Here is a 13,668-nt window from a genome sequence, read left to right on the forward strand (position 1 = left end):
CAACGTGCACAATTGTTGTCTCAGAATATACACTTCAGATTAGCTGATTAGCCTTTGGGTTTACAGCAACACCCCCCATGCCCCTCCGCACCCTCCTCCATGTAACCCCCTTCTCCCTCCCTTCCCCTTGGCCATAGCACATTTCACTATTAGTTCATGAATGATGGTTCTCCTGCCTTTTAGCAATAATGGGTGGTTATTCTTATGACAAGTTGAAGATAACAAGTTTAAGAGCCCTAGAACCCTTAGTCTGGGAGGGCAAGTGCAGTCCTTATTTGAGTCCTTAATGTATTGTAGAAATACTCCCCGTTTTTGAAAATTGACACTGTTGCGCTGTGCAGGGTGTAAGTCATGTTTTCACGAATGAGTAATCTCCACGTGCCACTTACCCAGTCATCTAATGTAGGTATTTGTGTGGACTTCCATCAAGCTGCGATTGCATTTCTGGCAATGAGTAGTATCAATCTGATCAGCCGCCACGACCGTCCTTGGTTGCTTGTTGTCTTAACTTGACGAGGGGACCACCAGCTCAGTAGGCAGAGCTCGGCAGAGCATTGTAGTGGGATGCCTATTATCAACCTTAGTGTGTCGGCCACTCTTTCCCAGTAGGGTTGCAGCTTGGGACAGTTCCACCAAATATGTATGTATGTACCCGCAGCTCCACAGCCACGCCAACACAACCCAGAATCTCTGGAACCCATGTGCACCTCCCACACCAGGCAGATATACCACCTCGCCAGCATTTGTAATTCTGCTCTGCATACTGAGCACTGTCATCTTCGATGTTCCATGCCATATCGTGGCCCATAGTCCAAAGTCCACCTCCAAACCTGGATCTTTATGCCATCCTTTAGCGTGGGGGGGGGGGAAGCCTAGCAGTTGTCTGTTCGCTAAGGCAACGGTATAGCTGCGATATCAGGCCAGCTGATCCTCCCTGAGTGAAGATCAATTTTTCAAAAGCAGCGAGAGCTCTTGTCGCTCCTTTTGTTGTTTCCTTGTAACACCCAGTGACGTAGCTGCATGTATGTAAAAGTGCTCCTTCCGAGACCCCAAAGGTGTCTTTGCAGTCTGGGAAAGACCTAATGTTGCCTCCCTCAAACACATGTGCAATGTATTCACAGCCTCCCTCCTGCCAGGACCGGAAGGTGTGTTGTTCCCATATCCCGGTGTAAAGCTATTGTTGTTGTATATTGGGGTTGCTGGGCCTCGGAAAGAAGTTAAATCTAACCATTGCGCAACTGCATCCCATATTTTAAAAGTTGTGGATGGTAATTCATATAGACAGATGGGGTGATCCCGGCAGGGGATCCACAATATGTATCGCAGCGGCCGGCCCGCTACATGCTCCTCAACCTGTTTCCATGGTTTAGTTAATTAACTGCTTTGCCTGAAAATATTTCCATAGGTTGGGGAGCGCTAACCCTCCCTCCTGTCTTGGCCTACAAAGTGTTGCAGCAGCAAACCTGGCCAGCTGGTTGTTCCATTGAAGGTGCCAAATCCTTTTGGATGTTTTCTAATGTTTTCCTAGGGACATCTATGGGTACTGTCTGAAACAGATTTTGGCAGGATAGTCATTTTGATCGCTGCTATTCTGCCCACCATTTTAATAGGGTGCTCTTGATCTCTCTGAGAGTCTGCGGGTAGTTTGCCTAGTATAGGCCACTTGCTCACGCTGTGAGGTGTATCCCTAGATACTGAATGTTTCTCGGTACCCACTTAAATGGGAAGATCCTAGTGATGTCTCGACGCTCCGTGACCCCTAGAGAGATGTTCAGTGCTTCACATTGATCGTGATTTACTTTGAACCTGAACCCAGAGGCGGCTCTATACCTATTGGGGAGCTTGAGTATCTGAAGGAGTGAGTCCTTTGGGTTCGATAGCGCTAAAAGGATGCCATCTGCGTACAGCACTATCTTTTGTGATCGGCCCCCCATATTTGATCCCCTCGATTTCTTTCTTGCTCCTGACTAGCTCTGCTAGAGGTTCAACTGACAGTGGGATAGCGGCATCCCTGCTGCATCCCCCTGCACACTTGAAAGCCCTGTGAGAGCTGTCCATTCACCGAAACCTTTCCTGTTAGGGTATTATATAATACGAATACACCTTTTTTATAAATTGATCGACCACCTCAAATTTATGTAGCACCTCCTGGAGATATCCCCATTGCACCTGATCGAATGCCCTTTCGGCGTCTAGGGCTACCAGCATGGCGTGGGGTTTTGGTTTTATGTGCAATATCAATAAGGTTCACGACTCGGGCGGGGGGGGTTGGGGTTGTTGGTGAGGGGGGTTGTTGGAGGGGGGGGGTTGGCTGCTGCTTGTCTCCCTGCCATGAATCGAGATTGGTCTGTTGGTACCAGAGCGGGAAGAACCTGGTCTAGCCTAGTCACGAGGATCTTTGCATACAATTTCCTGTCGGTGTTTAGTACCACTATGGAACGATAAGAGGAACATTGGGATGGATATTTGCCTTCCTTGGGAATCACTGTAATTCTGGCTTCCTCCCTCATTTTCGGTACTGAGCCCTCCCTCCATATCACATTAAATAACACGTGGAGTGGCCCCAGAAATGCTCCTGCATATGCCTTATAAAAATGTGGTGAAAACCCATTGGGGCCCGGTGCTTTACGTAGTTAAAGGGAACTGATGGCCTTGAGAATCTCTTCCTTTGTTTGTTCCCCATTTAACCCCTCTCTCTGCGCTGCTGTCAATTTTGGTAGACTGCAGTTATTTAAGAAAGATTCAATATTCTCCGTTTTGGGGGAGTCGGACGTAAAGAGCTTTTTATAAAAGTCATCAAATATCTTCTGCTTCTCTTGCTCTGTGCCTACCAGATCCCCCCAGCATTATGCAGTTTCCCCACCATTCCCTTGCTGGAGCGGGCTTTGAGCTTCCAGGCTAACACTGTGCTTGCTTTATTTCCATACTCATAGTAAAGCTGCTTTGTTTTTAAGAGGGTGAATTCTGTTTTGTTCCCTTCGATCAGGTTGACCTGATTTTTGGCTGCCTGTATATTCCTATAGACCTTCCGCAAACTCGATTCCCTGTACAATTCCTTCAATTGCACTAGCAGGGTCTGTAGTTCTATCGCTCGTGTCTTCTGGAGACCCCCTTTCAAGATTGTCACGCCTCTAATAAAAGCCTTGAACGCCTCCCAACGTGTCATCTTGCTAATCTCCTGCTTGCACACTGGGGCATTAAGGACGGAGGTGTTAAGCCTCCATTAGTAGGTCATTTGTTCTCTTGGTTGCAGGTCCCACTCTATTATGACCGGGGCATGGTCTGAGTATGTAATTGTACCAATCTCTGCTAACTTCACCCTGGTTGAATTGTGCCACCCCACCATTATATATTAGAAGTCGGGCCCGTGGGATTCATCTGCTGCGAGCTGTCCACTAGCCCCGCCTCTTCTAATACTCTAAGGAGTGCTTTAGATGGTTGTCCCCTGTATGTGCCTTTTGAGATGTTGGGGTCAAAGGTCAGATTGAGGTCCCCGGTTAACAGTATCTCCTCCGATGCAAACCCTACCAATTCATTTAATGCCGCACACCAGAATTCATTTTGGCCTGAGTTTGGGGTGTATATCGAGGCTATAGTGAGAAGCGCTCCATCGAACCACCCTTCTATGAAGAGGTACCTCCCATGCTTGTCAGATTTGGTTTTTACTAACTGGAATTGGACCCGCTTGTGCACTAGTATGCAGGTCCCCTTAGTCTTATTCTTGGCGCAGGTGAAGAACTGGGGCTGGAAGTCCTTCAAGCGGAGTCCTCGTATGTCTTTATGAACTAGGTGTGTTTCCTGCAGACATGCTAGGTCTATGTTTAGGTGAGATAGCTCTAGAAACAGCCTTTCGAGTGGATTGTGTCCTCCAACGTATTCCTCATCTTAGATATGTATTCCATCCAGCTTTGTTGCACTTCGGAAATTTTTTCGGCAGAGGGCGCCGTGCGTCGATGTCGTTGAGTCGATGGTCCCTTGAAGGCCTCCGTCGAGGGTGACGTCATCGGGTGTATAAGTAGCACGCGCGGCGCCCGTTGGCCTCAGTTCCGTTTTTCCGCAGTTACGTTGCTTCGGACGTTCGGCGCGCCTCGAGTTCTGTCAAGAAATATAATATAACGAGAAGTAATTATGTCCTCGTCATAGACGCCGACCACGACCCCGAGATCAGGTTTTAAGAAATGCAAGTCATGCGGCTCAAAAATGTCGATCACGGACCCGCACCGCAAGGGTTTGTGGTGTCTCGGGGAAGGCCACGACATGGAGGCCTGTTCGAAATTTCAGGCGATGACGGGGAAGGCCTTCCGAGAAAGAAGAGGAAAGCTACAGGTAGGTCAGAAGGATCAAAAAGCCTCTAGCGTCGAGTCGAGACCCCATGGGGAAAAATCTCCTCGACGCGAAAGGCATCGGTCTAGATCCCGAAGCGATTCTCATCGCTCGTCGTCTTCGTCGAAAAAAAGTCGAAGAAACGACGCCATAGGTCTCCCTCCACCTCGTCGTCAGACGAGTCTCCGAAAATGAAATGCCCCACAAAACATTTGTCTACCGAAGAGTGGGAAGCATTCAGGGTCAAAATGATGGAGGTGTTTGAGAAGGCGAAGCCTCGGTCTGCGCCTTCTTCGGAAGCCGGCCAGGAGCGTCATCGCTCCGACACTCGCGCGCCCTCAAGCCCGGGTGATCGTAAAAGGAAGGATAGGGAACCTTCCAGGACGCCGAGCGATAAACGCTCGAGTCGAGTCGACTGCTCGAGGTCACCGACGCCGTCCGAGACCTACCACACCTCGAAGGGGAAACCGTCGAAAGGCCACCTCGGCGCCCTCGAAGCAGACCCTGTCGACGACCACTATGTCATCGACGCCGTCGACGCCTTTATCGACGCTGAAACCCTTGGTGCAAAAGGCTCCAACCAAGCCAGGGCAGCCAGAAAAAGAGAAGGGAAAAAGTTAAACATGTAATTCCTTCAGAGCCTGATACTACACCTCTTCCTCCTCCTCTCCCAGAGAAGGTTTTCAAGCCTCTCCCTAGAAAGGAGTTTTTCAAATCCTTGACCTCAATTTTTGAGGAACAGGAGAGATCCGAGGAGGAAAATGTACCTTTTGGATTGGAGTATGGCACCCCAAATGTCCCAGAATGCTTGTTCTCAGAGGAAAGCAGAATGAGGGATTTGGTGGAGTCTTTGCACAATGCAAGTGGCATTGACACCTCCTGAGAATTACTTCGGTAGACCAGATCCAGGAGAGCATGCCAGTCCATCTTACCGTCAGTTAATGACCAGGTGGTAGATTACTTGGGATGGGCTAGACCACCAGCCCAATTCGTCCAGGACGATTTAAGACATATTGGACCATGGTCCCACTGAAGACCCAGTACTACCTTTTCATGTAGCCTTACAAAACAGGGTGGCCACGAATTGGGAAACTCCGGATTCTATTCCTCCGGTAAATAAATCCCTTGCATCAAAATACCGCCCAGCCAGTAGCGACCCCAGCTATCTGTCAAAACATCCAACTCCCGAGAGTTTGGTCATACAGGCAGCCACAGCTTCCAACAAACTTGCATACCCGTCTATCCCTCCAGACAGGGATGATAAGCGTGTGGATAGTTGGGCACGGAAGGTATTTTCAGCCGGGAGCATGGCATTAAAATCTGCCAACTCCACATGTGCCTTGGCAACATTTTCGAACACTCTATGGGAGTGCATTGCAATGGCGGCGGAGCACATACCAGAAGGGGAAGAAAGGGATGGTTTCCTAGCCACCGTTAGAGATGGAAAGGAGGCCATGCAGGAATCCCTTCAATCTGGATTGGACACTGCGGATAGTGTAAGCAGGTCCATGGGCACTAGCACGGTAATGCACAGGTTTGCGTGGTTACGGAAGTCGGGTTTTGCACCGGACGTACAGAACCGCCTCCTAAACATGCCTTTTGACGGGTCTCACCTTTTTGGCAACAAGGCTGACGGGAGCCTTGAGAGGTTGCAGACCTCAAAAGCAGCGGCAAAATCCTTAGGAGCTGCCATTAGGCAGCCTCAGCCTTTTCGTGCGCAAGGGCAATCATGGAGGAGACGATCCTATCGTTATTACACCTCGTACGGGAAGACGAGAGGAATGGCCAGTCAAAGGGGCCAAAGAAAGGCCACTCGTGGTGGACAAGGAAAACGTGCTAAGCCAGCTCCAGCTGCAGCCTCTTTGCCATCAGCAGCTGCAACATCCGCCACAAAACCACTTTGAGGACTTGCACCACAAAACACCTTTAGGAGGCAGGCTGTCGCAGCATCTGCAAGAATGGCGAGCCATTACTTCAAATGTTTGGGCTCTAGAAATAATAGCCCAAGGCTATTGCCTTTTCTAAAGCAACCTCAAAGCAATCCACCAGGGAGACACCCGTTGAAACTTTCAAACCCGCTCCTACAGCAGGAAGTTCTAACCCTGCTGGAGAAAGGTGCTATAGAACCAGTACCTGCAGCGGAGAGGAATAAGGGTTGGTACTCCCTGTATTTTTTGATCCTCAAAAAGGATGGAGGACGGAGACCCATCTTGGATTTAAGAAACTTGAACAAGTTCCTCAGGAAGGCCAAGTTCAAGATGGTTACCCTTTCTCAGATCCTTCAGGCCCTTCAACTCCAGGACTGGTTGGTGTCATTGGACCTCCAGGATGCTTATTTTCATGTGCCGATTCATCTCAAACACAGAAAATACCTGAGGTTCGTATTTGGCGACTCACACTATCCGTTTAGAGTCCTGCCATTTGGGTTGACCTCCGCCCCGAGGGTCTTCAACAAGTTAATGGTAGTGGTGGCAGCGCACCTCAGGAGAGGGGGGATTCATGTCTACCCCTACCTGGACGATTGGTTGATCAGAGCGCGCTCTGCCGAGCAAGCACTAGATCATCTGAAAGTCACCTGCCACTTCCTCCACAAACTGGGCTTCTCCCCCGATTTCAAGAAGTCACAGATGACACCTTCCCTTCAGCTTCAGTACATAGGAGCTGTATTAGACACGTCCTTGGGAAAGAGCTCGCCTCCCAAGTCGAGGGCTCGAGACATTCTTCAGATGGTTTCCAAATTCCAAAATGCCCAAAATCTCCAGGCTTACGACTTTTTAAGGTTGCTCGGCCTCATGGCATCCTGCATTTTTCTGGTGCCAGAGGCACGCTTGAGGATGAGATCCCTTCAATGGGCCCTAAAGACTCAGTGGTCCCAGTTCTCGGGTCAAATGACGGATCTTCTTCAGATTCCGAGCAAGGTCAGACAAGACCTTTAATGGTGGACCTGTACAGAGAACATCCTAAAAGGAGAACCCTTTTGGCAACCATGGCCGGAGATCACAGTAGTGACGGACACCTCACTCCTGGGGTGGGGAGCTCATGCCAACGATTTGACAATCAGCGGTCGTTGGTCTCCATCGGAGTCCAAACTACATATCAACCTTTTAGAGCTGAGGGCAATCAGACTAGCGCTGAAGGCCTTCCTGCCATCTGTCAGGGGAAAGAATGTCCTGATAATGACAGACAACACAGTAGCCATGCACTACCTAAACAAAAGAGGAGGCGTGGGGTCACTACCCCTGTGCAGAGAGGCAATGCAGCTCTGGTATTGGGCGATTCAGGAGGGAATCTCTTTAACGGCAATTCATCTAGCCAGGGAAGAGAATATGATGGCAGATGCTCTCAGCAGGCAGAGCACGGTATCCCACGAATGGGAACTGGCTCAGGAAGTCATTCAAGAGATCTTCGCCCTTTGGGGAACCCCTCAAGTAGACCTGTTTGCAACCGGAATCAACCGAAAATGCGAAAGGTATTGCTCAAGGGAATTTCCCCCGAGAGGAGCCCTAGGGGACGCGTTCGTGGTGGAGTGGAATTTCCCACCATTGTACGCGTTCCCTCCGATTCCCGTCATTCCTCGGGTCATCAGGAGGCTGAGAAGGTTTCGGAGCCGCATGATCCTAATTGCCCCGGATTGGGCCAGAAGAACGTGGTACCCGGACCTTCTAGACATGTCCATCTGTCCTCCAGTACGTCTTCCTCCGAGAGAGAACCTTCTCTCTCAAGTGGAAGGTCAGGTTCTCCATCCAGAGGTCAAAACGCTCAACCTTCATGCTTGGTATCTGAAAGGCTGAGATACAGGGATTGGAACCTTCCAGATGACGTTATGGAGGTGTTGCTTTCGGCAAGAAGGCCAGCAACAAAGTCTCTATACCGTTGCCGTTGGAAAAAGTTTTGCAACTGGTGCAGAGAAAAGAATGTCGATCCTTTTCTATGTTCTATTCCGGAAGTATTCTCTTTCCTTCTGACCCTAGCACATAGAGGGCTGACTATTGGAACAATAAAAGGTTACCTCGCGGCGCTTTCCATTTTCAAGCACTCATCGGAAGAATGCTCCTACTTCAAAATTCCTTTGACAATACAATTCTTAAAAGGACTCGCTAATGGGTTTCCTCCTCACCCATTTCAAGTACCGATCTGGGATCTAAATTTAGTCCTAAAATTCTTAATGTGTGCTCCTTTTGAGCCTATGCACACGTGTCCATTAAGATTACTAACGTGGAAAACAACCTTCTTGGTTGCTCTAACATCATCAAGAAGAGTGAGCGAATTGCAGGCACTCTCTTCTGGGCCACCCTATACTGTGTTCCATAAGGACAGAGTTGTGTTGAGGGTAAAACCATCATTTTTACCGAAAGTAATATCTGATTTTCATTTAAATCAGAAAATGGTCTTACCCGCATTCTATCCTCCACCCCATCCTTCGAAGGAGGAGTAAAGATTACACAGGTTGGATCCGAAAAGAGCTTTAAGCTTTTACATCTCTAGACTTTCCAGACTTAGAGTGGACAACCAGCTGTTTATAGGTTACACAGGAAGGAAACTGGGTCAATCAGTGACAAAACAGACAATTTCACGCTGGATTGTGCTTTGCATTTTAGAATGCTACAGACTAGCTCAAAAAGACCCTCCGGAAGGGTTGAGTGCTCATTCCACCAGAGGCATCGCCTCCTCCATGGCCATTCAAATAGGTGTTCCAATGAGATCCATTTGCGAAGCAGCAACTTGGTCTTCGCTACACACCTTCTCAAAATTCTATAACCTGGATGCTTCCCAGTCTAGGGAACTAACTTTTGAAAAAGCAGTACTATACTCAGCTATCTAAGAGTATCGAAAAATCTACCCCCTCCTCCAGAGGAATTGTCCATACCGCTTTGGGAGTCTATCTAAGATGTGGAATACGTTGGAGGACACAATCCACTCGAAGAACAAGTTACTTACAAACTGGTAATGTTCTTTCGATTGGATGTTCCTCCAACATATTCCTCATCGCCCTCCCAGCCTACCCCTCTGTAGATTTTTCCGGATTATTGCCATCTCAAATCTCGCAAGGCTCATACCTGTCTGCCGGCACAATCTACACAGTACAAGATCAAAGATAAAAAGGGGGAAAAACAGAACTGAGGCCAACGGGCGCCACGCGTGCTACTTATACACCCGATGACGTCACCCTCGAAGGAGGCCTTCGAGGGACCATCGACTCGACGACATCGACGCACGGCGCCCTCTGCCGAAAAAATTTCCGAAGAGCAGCAAAGCTGGATGGAATACATATCTGAGATGAGGAATACGTTGGAGGAACATCCAATCGAAAGAACGTTACCAGTTGGTAAGTAACTTGTTCGTCTCTCTTATGAGGGGTGTTCAGGCCCCTCACATTATAAGTCAGGTCTTTGAATGGCATTTCCCCGTTTGTTGGTGCTCTCGGCCCGGCTGTGATTCATCCTCCTGCTCTCCTTCATCACCCTTCCCATGAAAAGGTTCTGTCTATGGACTGTTCTCCCCCCCCGCCCCCTAACCCACCCATCCTTGTCCCCGATTACCCTTCCTCGCCCTACCACCCCTTTAACAAAGCCGAAAATTTGAGGTGATCCAGACCCCCATCTCTCCGAATCTCCCTGACGATAGATGGAATCAAAGCCCCCAATTCATCCTAGATGGGAAGAGCATTAGTTGTTACCAACCACTTCCTGCATTGTTTTCATCCTGCTTCCGGAGATCGTGAATGCCGCAGTCACGCCCTGAGTTCTGCTCCTGGGCCTGGTGGGTCACAAGGGCACCTCGGCCGAGCTTTGCCCGTGTTCCAGCTGTAGCCCCAAAACGTGCGCTACCTCCTCGGGTGTCTTGCATCCCGTTTCCTGGGGGAGTTCCAGGTGAAAACCAGCCAGAAGGGGAAGGTCCATCTATAATAACGGACCACATCTTTCTGCAGTTTTGCGGTGATCTGTCGAAAGGCTTGTCTCTTCTGAAATGGTAAGAGCTGCTGTTAACAGGGGCACACCTTGAAAATGGAAGGTTCCTATTTTCCTTGAGGCACGCACGTCGAATCTCCTCTTTCGTCGCGTATGAGTGGAATTTTGTTGTTCTTTGTGGGCCTACCTGATGAACGCGGTGCAAGCTTATTATCCTTCTGGTGGCAGGAACTTTGTGCTCCAGCTAGGCTCCTTAAATTTGAGGTGGTACCCAAATTCCCATATTTTGCATAGTTTCCCGTTGTTTTCACATCGTGGTAATTTACTTAGTGACAATTACTTTGAATTACTTCAAATGTATATATGTATTTGTGGGTTAAGCGGTAAAAGGTGCTGGGGAGGGGTTTGGTTTAGGGGTTGTAGTGAAGGCGGGAGAGAGGGGATCCCCATAAAAAAAGTAAACATTCGAAGTAAATAATTATAGACGTAATGCATTTCGTTGAAATGACATGGAACCATTTTTAATGCATTTCAAAGAGCTTTATTGTCTCCACACCTGTGCTTTAAGATTAGGCTTATGTGATCCAGCACTTTCAAGAACCCAGTGGCGACGTGCATGAGCTTCAATTTTGTATTCAGTGATGAATAAATGCAATCCTACTTTAGCATTTGTTCGTTTTTCTACAACCAAGCCTTGCTGGGCACCCTCTTTTGGCAGTTCACAAACAGGACTAATAATGTAAACGTTTTCTGTCCACCAGGTGAGCCAGTTTTCAATGTTGACAGTGGTATGCGGACAGAAGAAGAATTTGAGTCAAGATTGGTGGAAAACTGTGGCACAAAAGACGACAGCTGCACTGACCCCAGCTCAGGTAAAATACAGAACAGTTGCCCCAGCAAAACTAATTACAACAGGGAAATGGTTGGAAGATCCCACTGTATGGAAAAGAGCATCACAGAAAATTGAGGTTTATGCAACAAATTCTACAAGCAAAGTGCCAATGTGTCTAGACTGCTTAATGTTTAGTCTGGTCTATTCGGTGGCAGAGCCACCTATAAACCGAAACTATTGCATTAGAGTACAAATATGGAGGAATAGCATATGAGGAGAGACACACAACTATTTACCCACCCATTGACTGCCCATGGTTCTGCTAATCCCTATGCCATTCCCAACCAGTTTCTACCCCTCCCCGCCTAAAACACCACCTCCTGGAAACTCTTTCAGCCTGCTTTAATGAAGCCCTACAATCAAACTTTGCACTCAAAATGCCTGTCAGTGTTTTTTCAAAGGAGTCTTCTGAGACTCGATGACTTCATTGGAGTTGTAAACCTGCCACTGGTGTAATAGAAATCTCTAAACCAGACCTGCCTTCAGCCACTCGATGTGTAAGCACTATGCGTGTCCTTGACTGAATTCCTGTTAAAAACAAGCATTGGCAAAGCCAACAGGTTTGGCTTGTGTATACGTGTTAGGCATTTGCCAGGCGCTGCTATTAGATGCCAGGGTACTCGCCCCATTTGCATCTGCTACCATCAATGGCCAGTTAATACCACTACAGCAGTGGCCGGTAAGTGCCTTTCCCATGCCTACACAAAAGCCCAAACTATTGCGATTGCCAATGCTTGCTTTCTTTGTCACAGAAGTTTCTGCTGTGGTTAGTGTCATTGTACAGACTAGTGGTCAACAATTATACGCTAACTGGCCTTTTAGGCAGCCTGGTCTTTGATGGTATCATGAATGCAAGTTGCATGACTCCTTAGAAAGGGGAGGACTGAGGGGCAACTTGGTATTGTTTGCTGGTGGTATGTGTTATGACGTTAAATCGCCAACACTGTTTCGACTAGCTGACATGATTAGAAGGAATAAAAGGGGATGCACCCTTCTGGGGCGGCCCCAGTTCCAATTAGCCAGTGTATGCTTAGTTATTGCATCTTAACACAGCGTGGCCTTCCTGCACAACACAACTGCCGTTAAGACTGGACTCGCTGCTCTAGCGCCTCAGAACGCGGCCACACATTCTCACTGCAGAGCCATCTAGCATACACTAGATCTGCTTCACATCTCCCAATGAAAACAGCCTCACACAACTTAGGAGGGACACCGGTTGTTTTTCTCTTCCCTTTCCCACGTGATTGGAGATGTCTGACTCAAAGAAGCACAGCACATAAGTTCAGCGCACCCCTAAACATGGGAATAAGTGTGCTATGTGGTCAGCAGCCCTGTGATCCCAGGGTGCTTGTGTTGCACGTCTCCATTTCATCGATAATTACCTATGGAGTTGGGGCTCACCTATCTCCCTATGGAAGGCGCCACCAACTACAGGGAGAGGATGATGTGTCCTCCTCATGCAGCCCATGGGCCCACAACAGGGGCACGGTCAGGCCATGCAGTCAACAACAACATGCACCCCTCAAGCTGCATCAACTGTTAAACTCCTGTCTGGTAGAGGAATTTTTTTTTTTAACGTGCTTATTTTAAGAAGGCAGGTTATCACAGTACATAACTTAAACATTCGCGACATGATGCACAGTACAATACACTACGATATCACTCCCCATCCCTCCCCCAGTCTCAGGTTCCTTCCCCCCGCTCCCGCTGGGGCTCCCCAGCTTGCCTTGTTCTCCTGGCCAATTGGGGCTTAAATGTCAAAGCCGGGAACTTTTGGTCATAATCGAGGCCCGGGCCCCAGATGTTATGAAATCGATGTAGAAGGCCTGCCCCGGCGGCCGTCACCCTCTCAGCTATCAGGATGTCCCAGATCTTCACCCACCAGAACGGCATGAGGGGGCCTTCCGCCGCCTTCCAGGTGCGGGCTATCACGTTCCGGCCTGCCAATAGGCATTGGGATAATAGTTTGGCCCTGGGCCCTGACCTTGGGAAAATTCCAGAAATTGGGGCTCCCAGGAGAATGGATTCAGGCTCCAGGGGCAGTTGCACCTGAGTGATGTCCGCAATCGTTGTCAGGCAAAGTTCCCAGAAAGCCTGGGCCTTGGGGCAGGACCACCGCATATGAAAGAAGGAGCCTACTTGGCCGCATTGTCTCCAGCAGTGAGGGTCGAGAGTGGTATGCATGTGATGGAGTCGTAATGGCAGGAGATACCACCAGAGGAGAATCTTATAGGCGCATTCCCTATTTGTGATACATGATGAAGAGGTGTGGGCTCGAGACCATATGTCAGCCCAGAGTTGGTCTTCAATAGGGTGGCCCAGGTCCGCTTCCCATTGGGCCATGTATCGGGGCTTGGAAATTAGGAAGTCCGGTTGGAGGCGTTTGTACAGAGTGGAGATTCTCCCTCGGGGTGGCAGCTCGGTAAGGGTCACTTCAATGGCCGTTGGGGCGGGTGGCTGCCTGACGTGTCTGCGGATGAGTGCACCAGTGGTGTAGCTGGATGTACGTGAAACGGTCCCGCTCCTGAATCTTGAAGAGTTCTT

The 13,668-nt window shown here is 48.9% G+C and overlaps 1 protein-coding gene across 7 annotated transcripts in view; it reads left to right on the top strand.

Moving 5' to 3' along the window:
- ZNF124 (zinc finger protein 124) overlaps positions 1 to 13,668 on the top strand; it is a 567,552-nt gene that overhangs the window by 210,280 nt on the left and 343,604 nt on the right. For all 7 annotated transcript variants that reach the window (XM_069607994.1, XM_069607991.1, XM_069607993.1 and 4 more), the window contains one exon: positions 10,994 to 11,104. In XM_069607994.1, the coding sequence (XP_069464095.1) occupies positions 10,994 to 11,104 (111 nt within the window). The remainder of the gene's footprint in view (positions 1 to 10,993; positions 11,105 to 13,668) is intronic.

Source organism: Ambystoma mexicanum, chromosome 4q (genome assembly GCF_040938575.1).
Source record: "Ambystoma mexicanum isolate Mex_15411 chromosome 4q, UKY_AmexF1_1, whole genome shotgun sequence".
Taxonomy (NCBI): Eukaryota; Metazoa; Chordata; class Amphibia; order Caudata; family Ambystomatidae; genus Ambystoma; species Ambystoma mexicanum.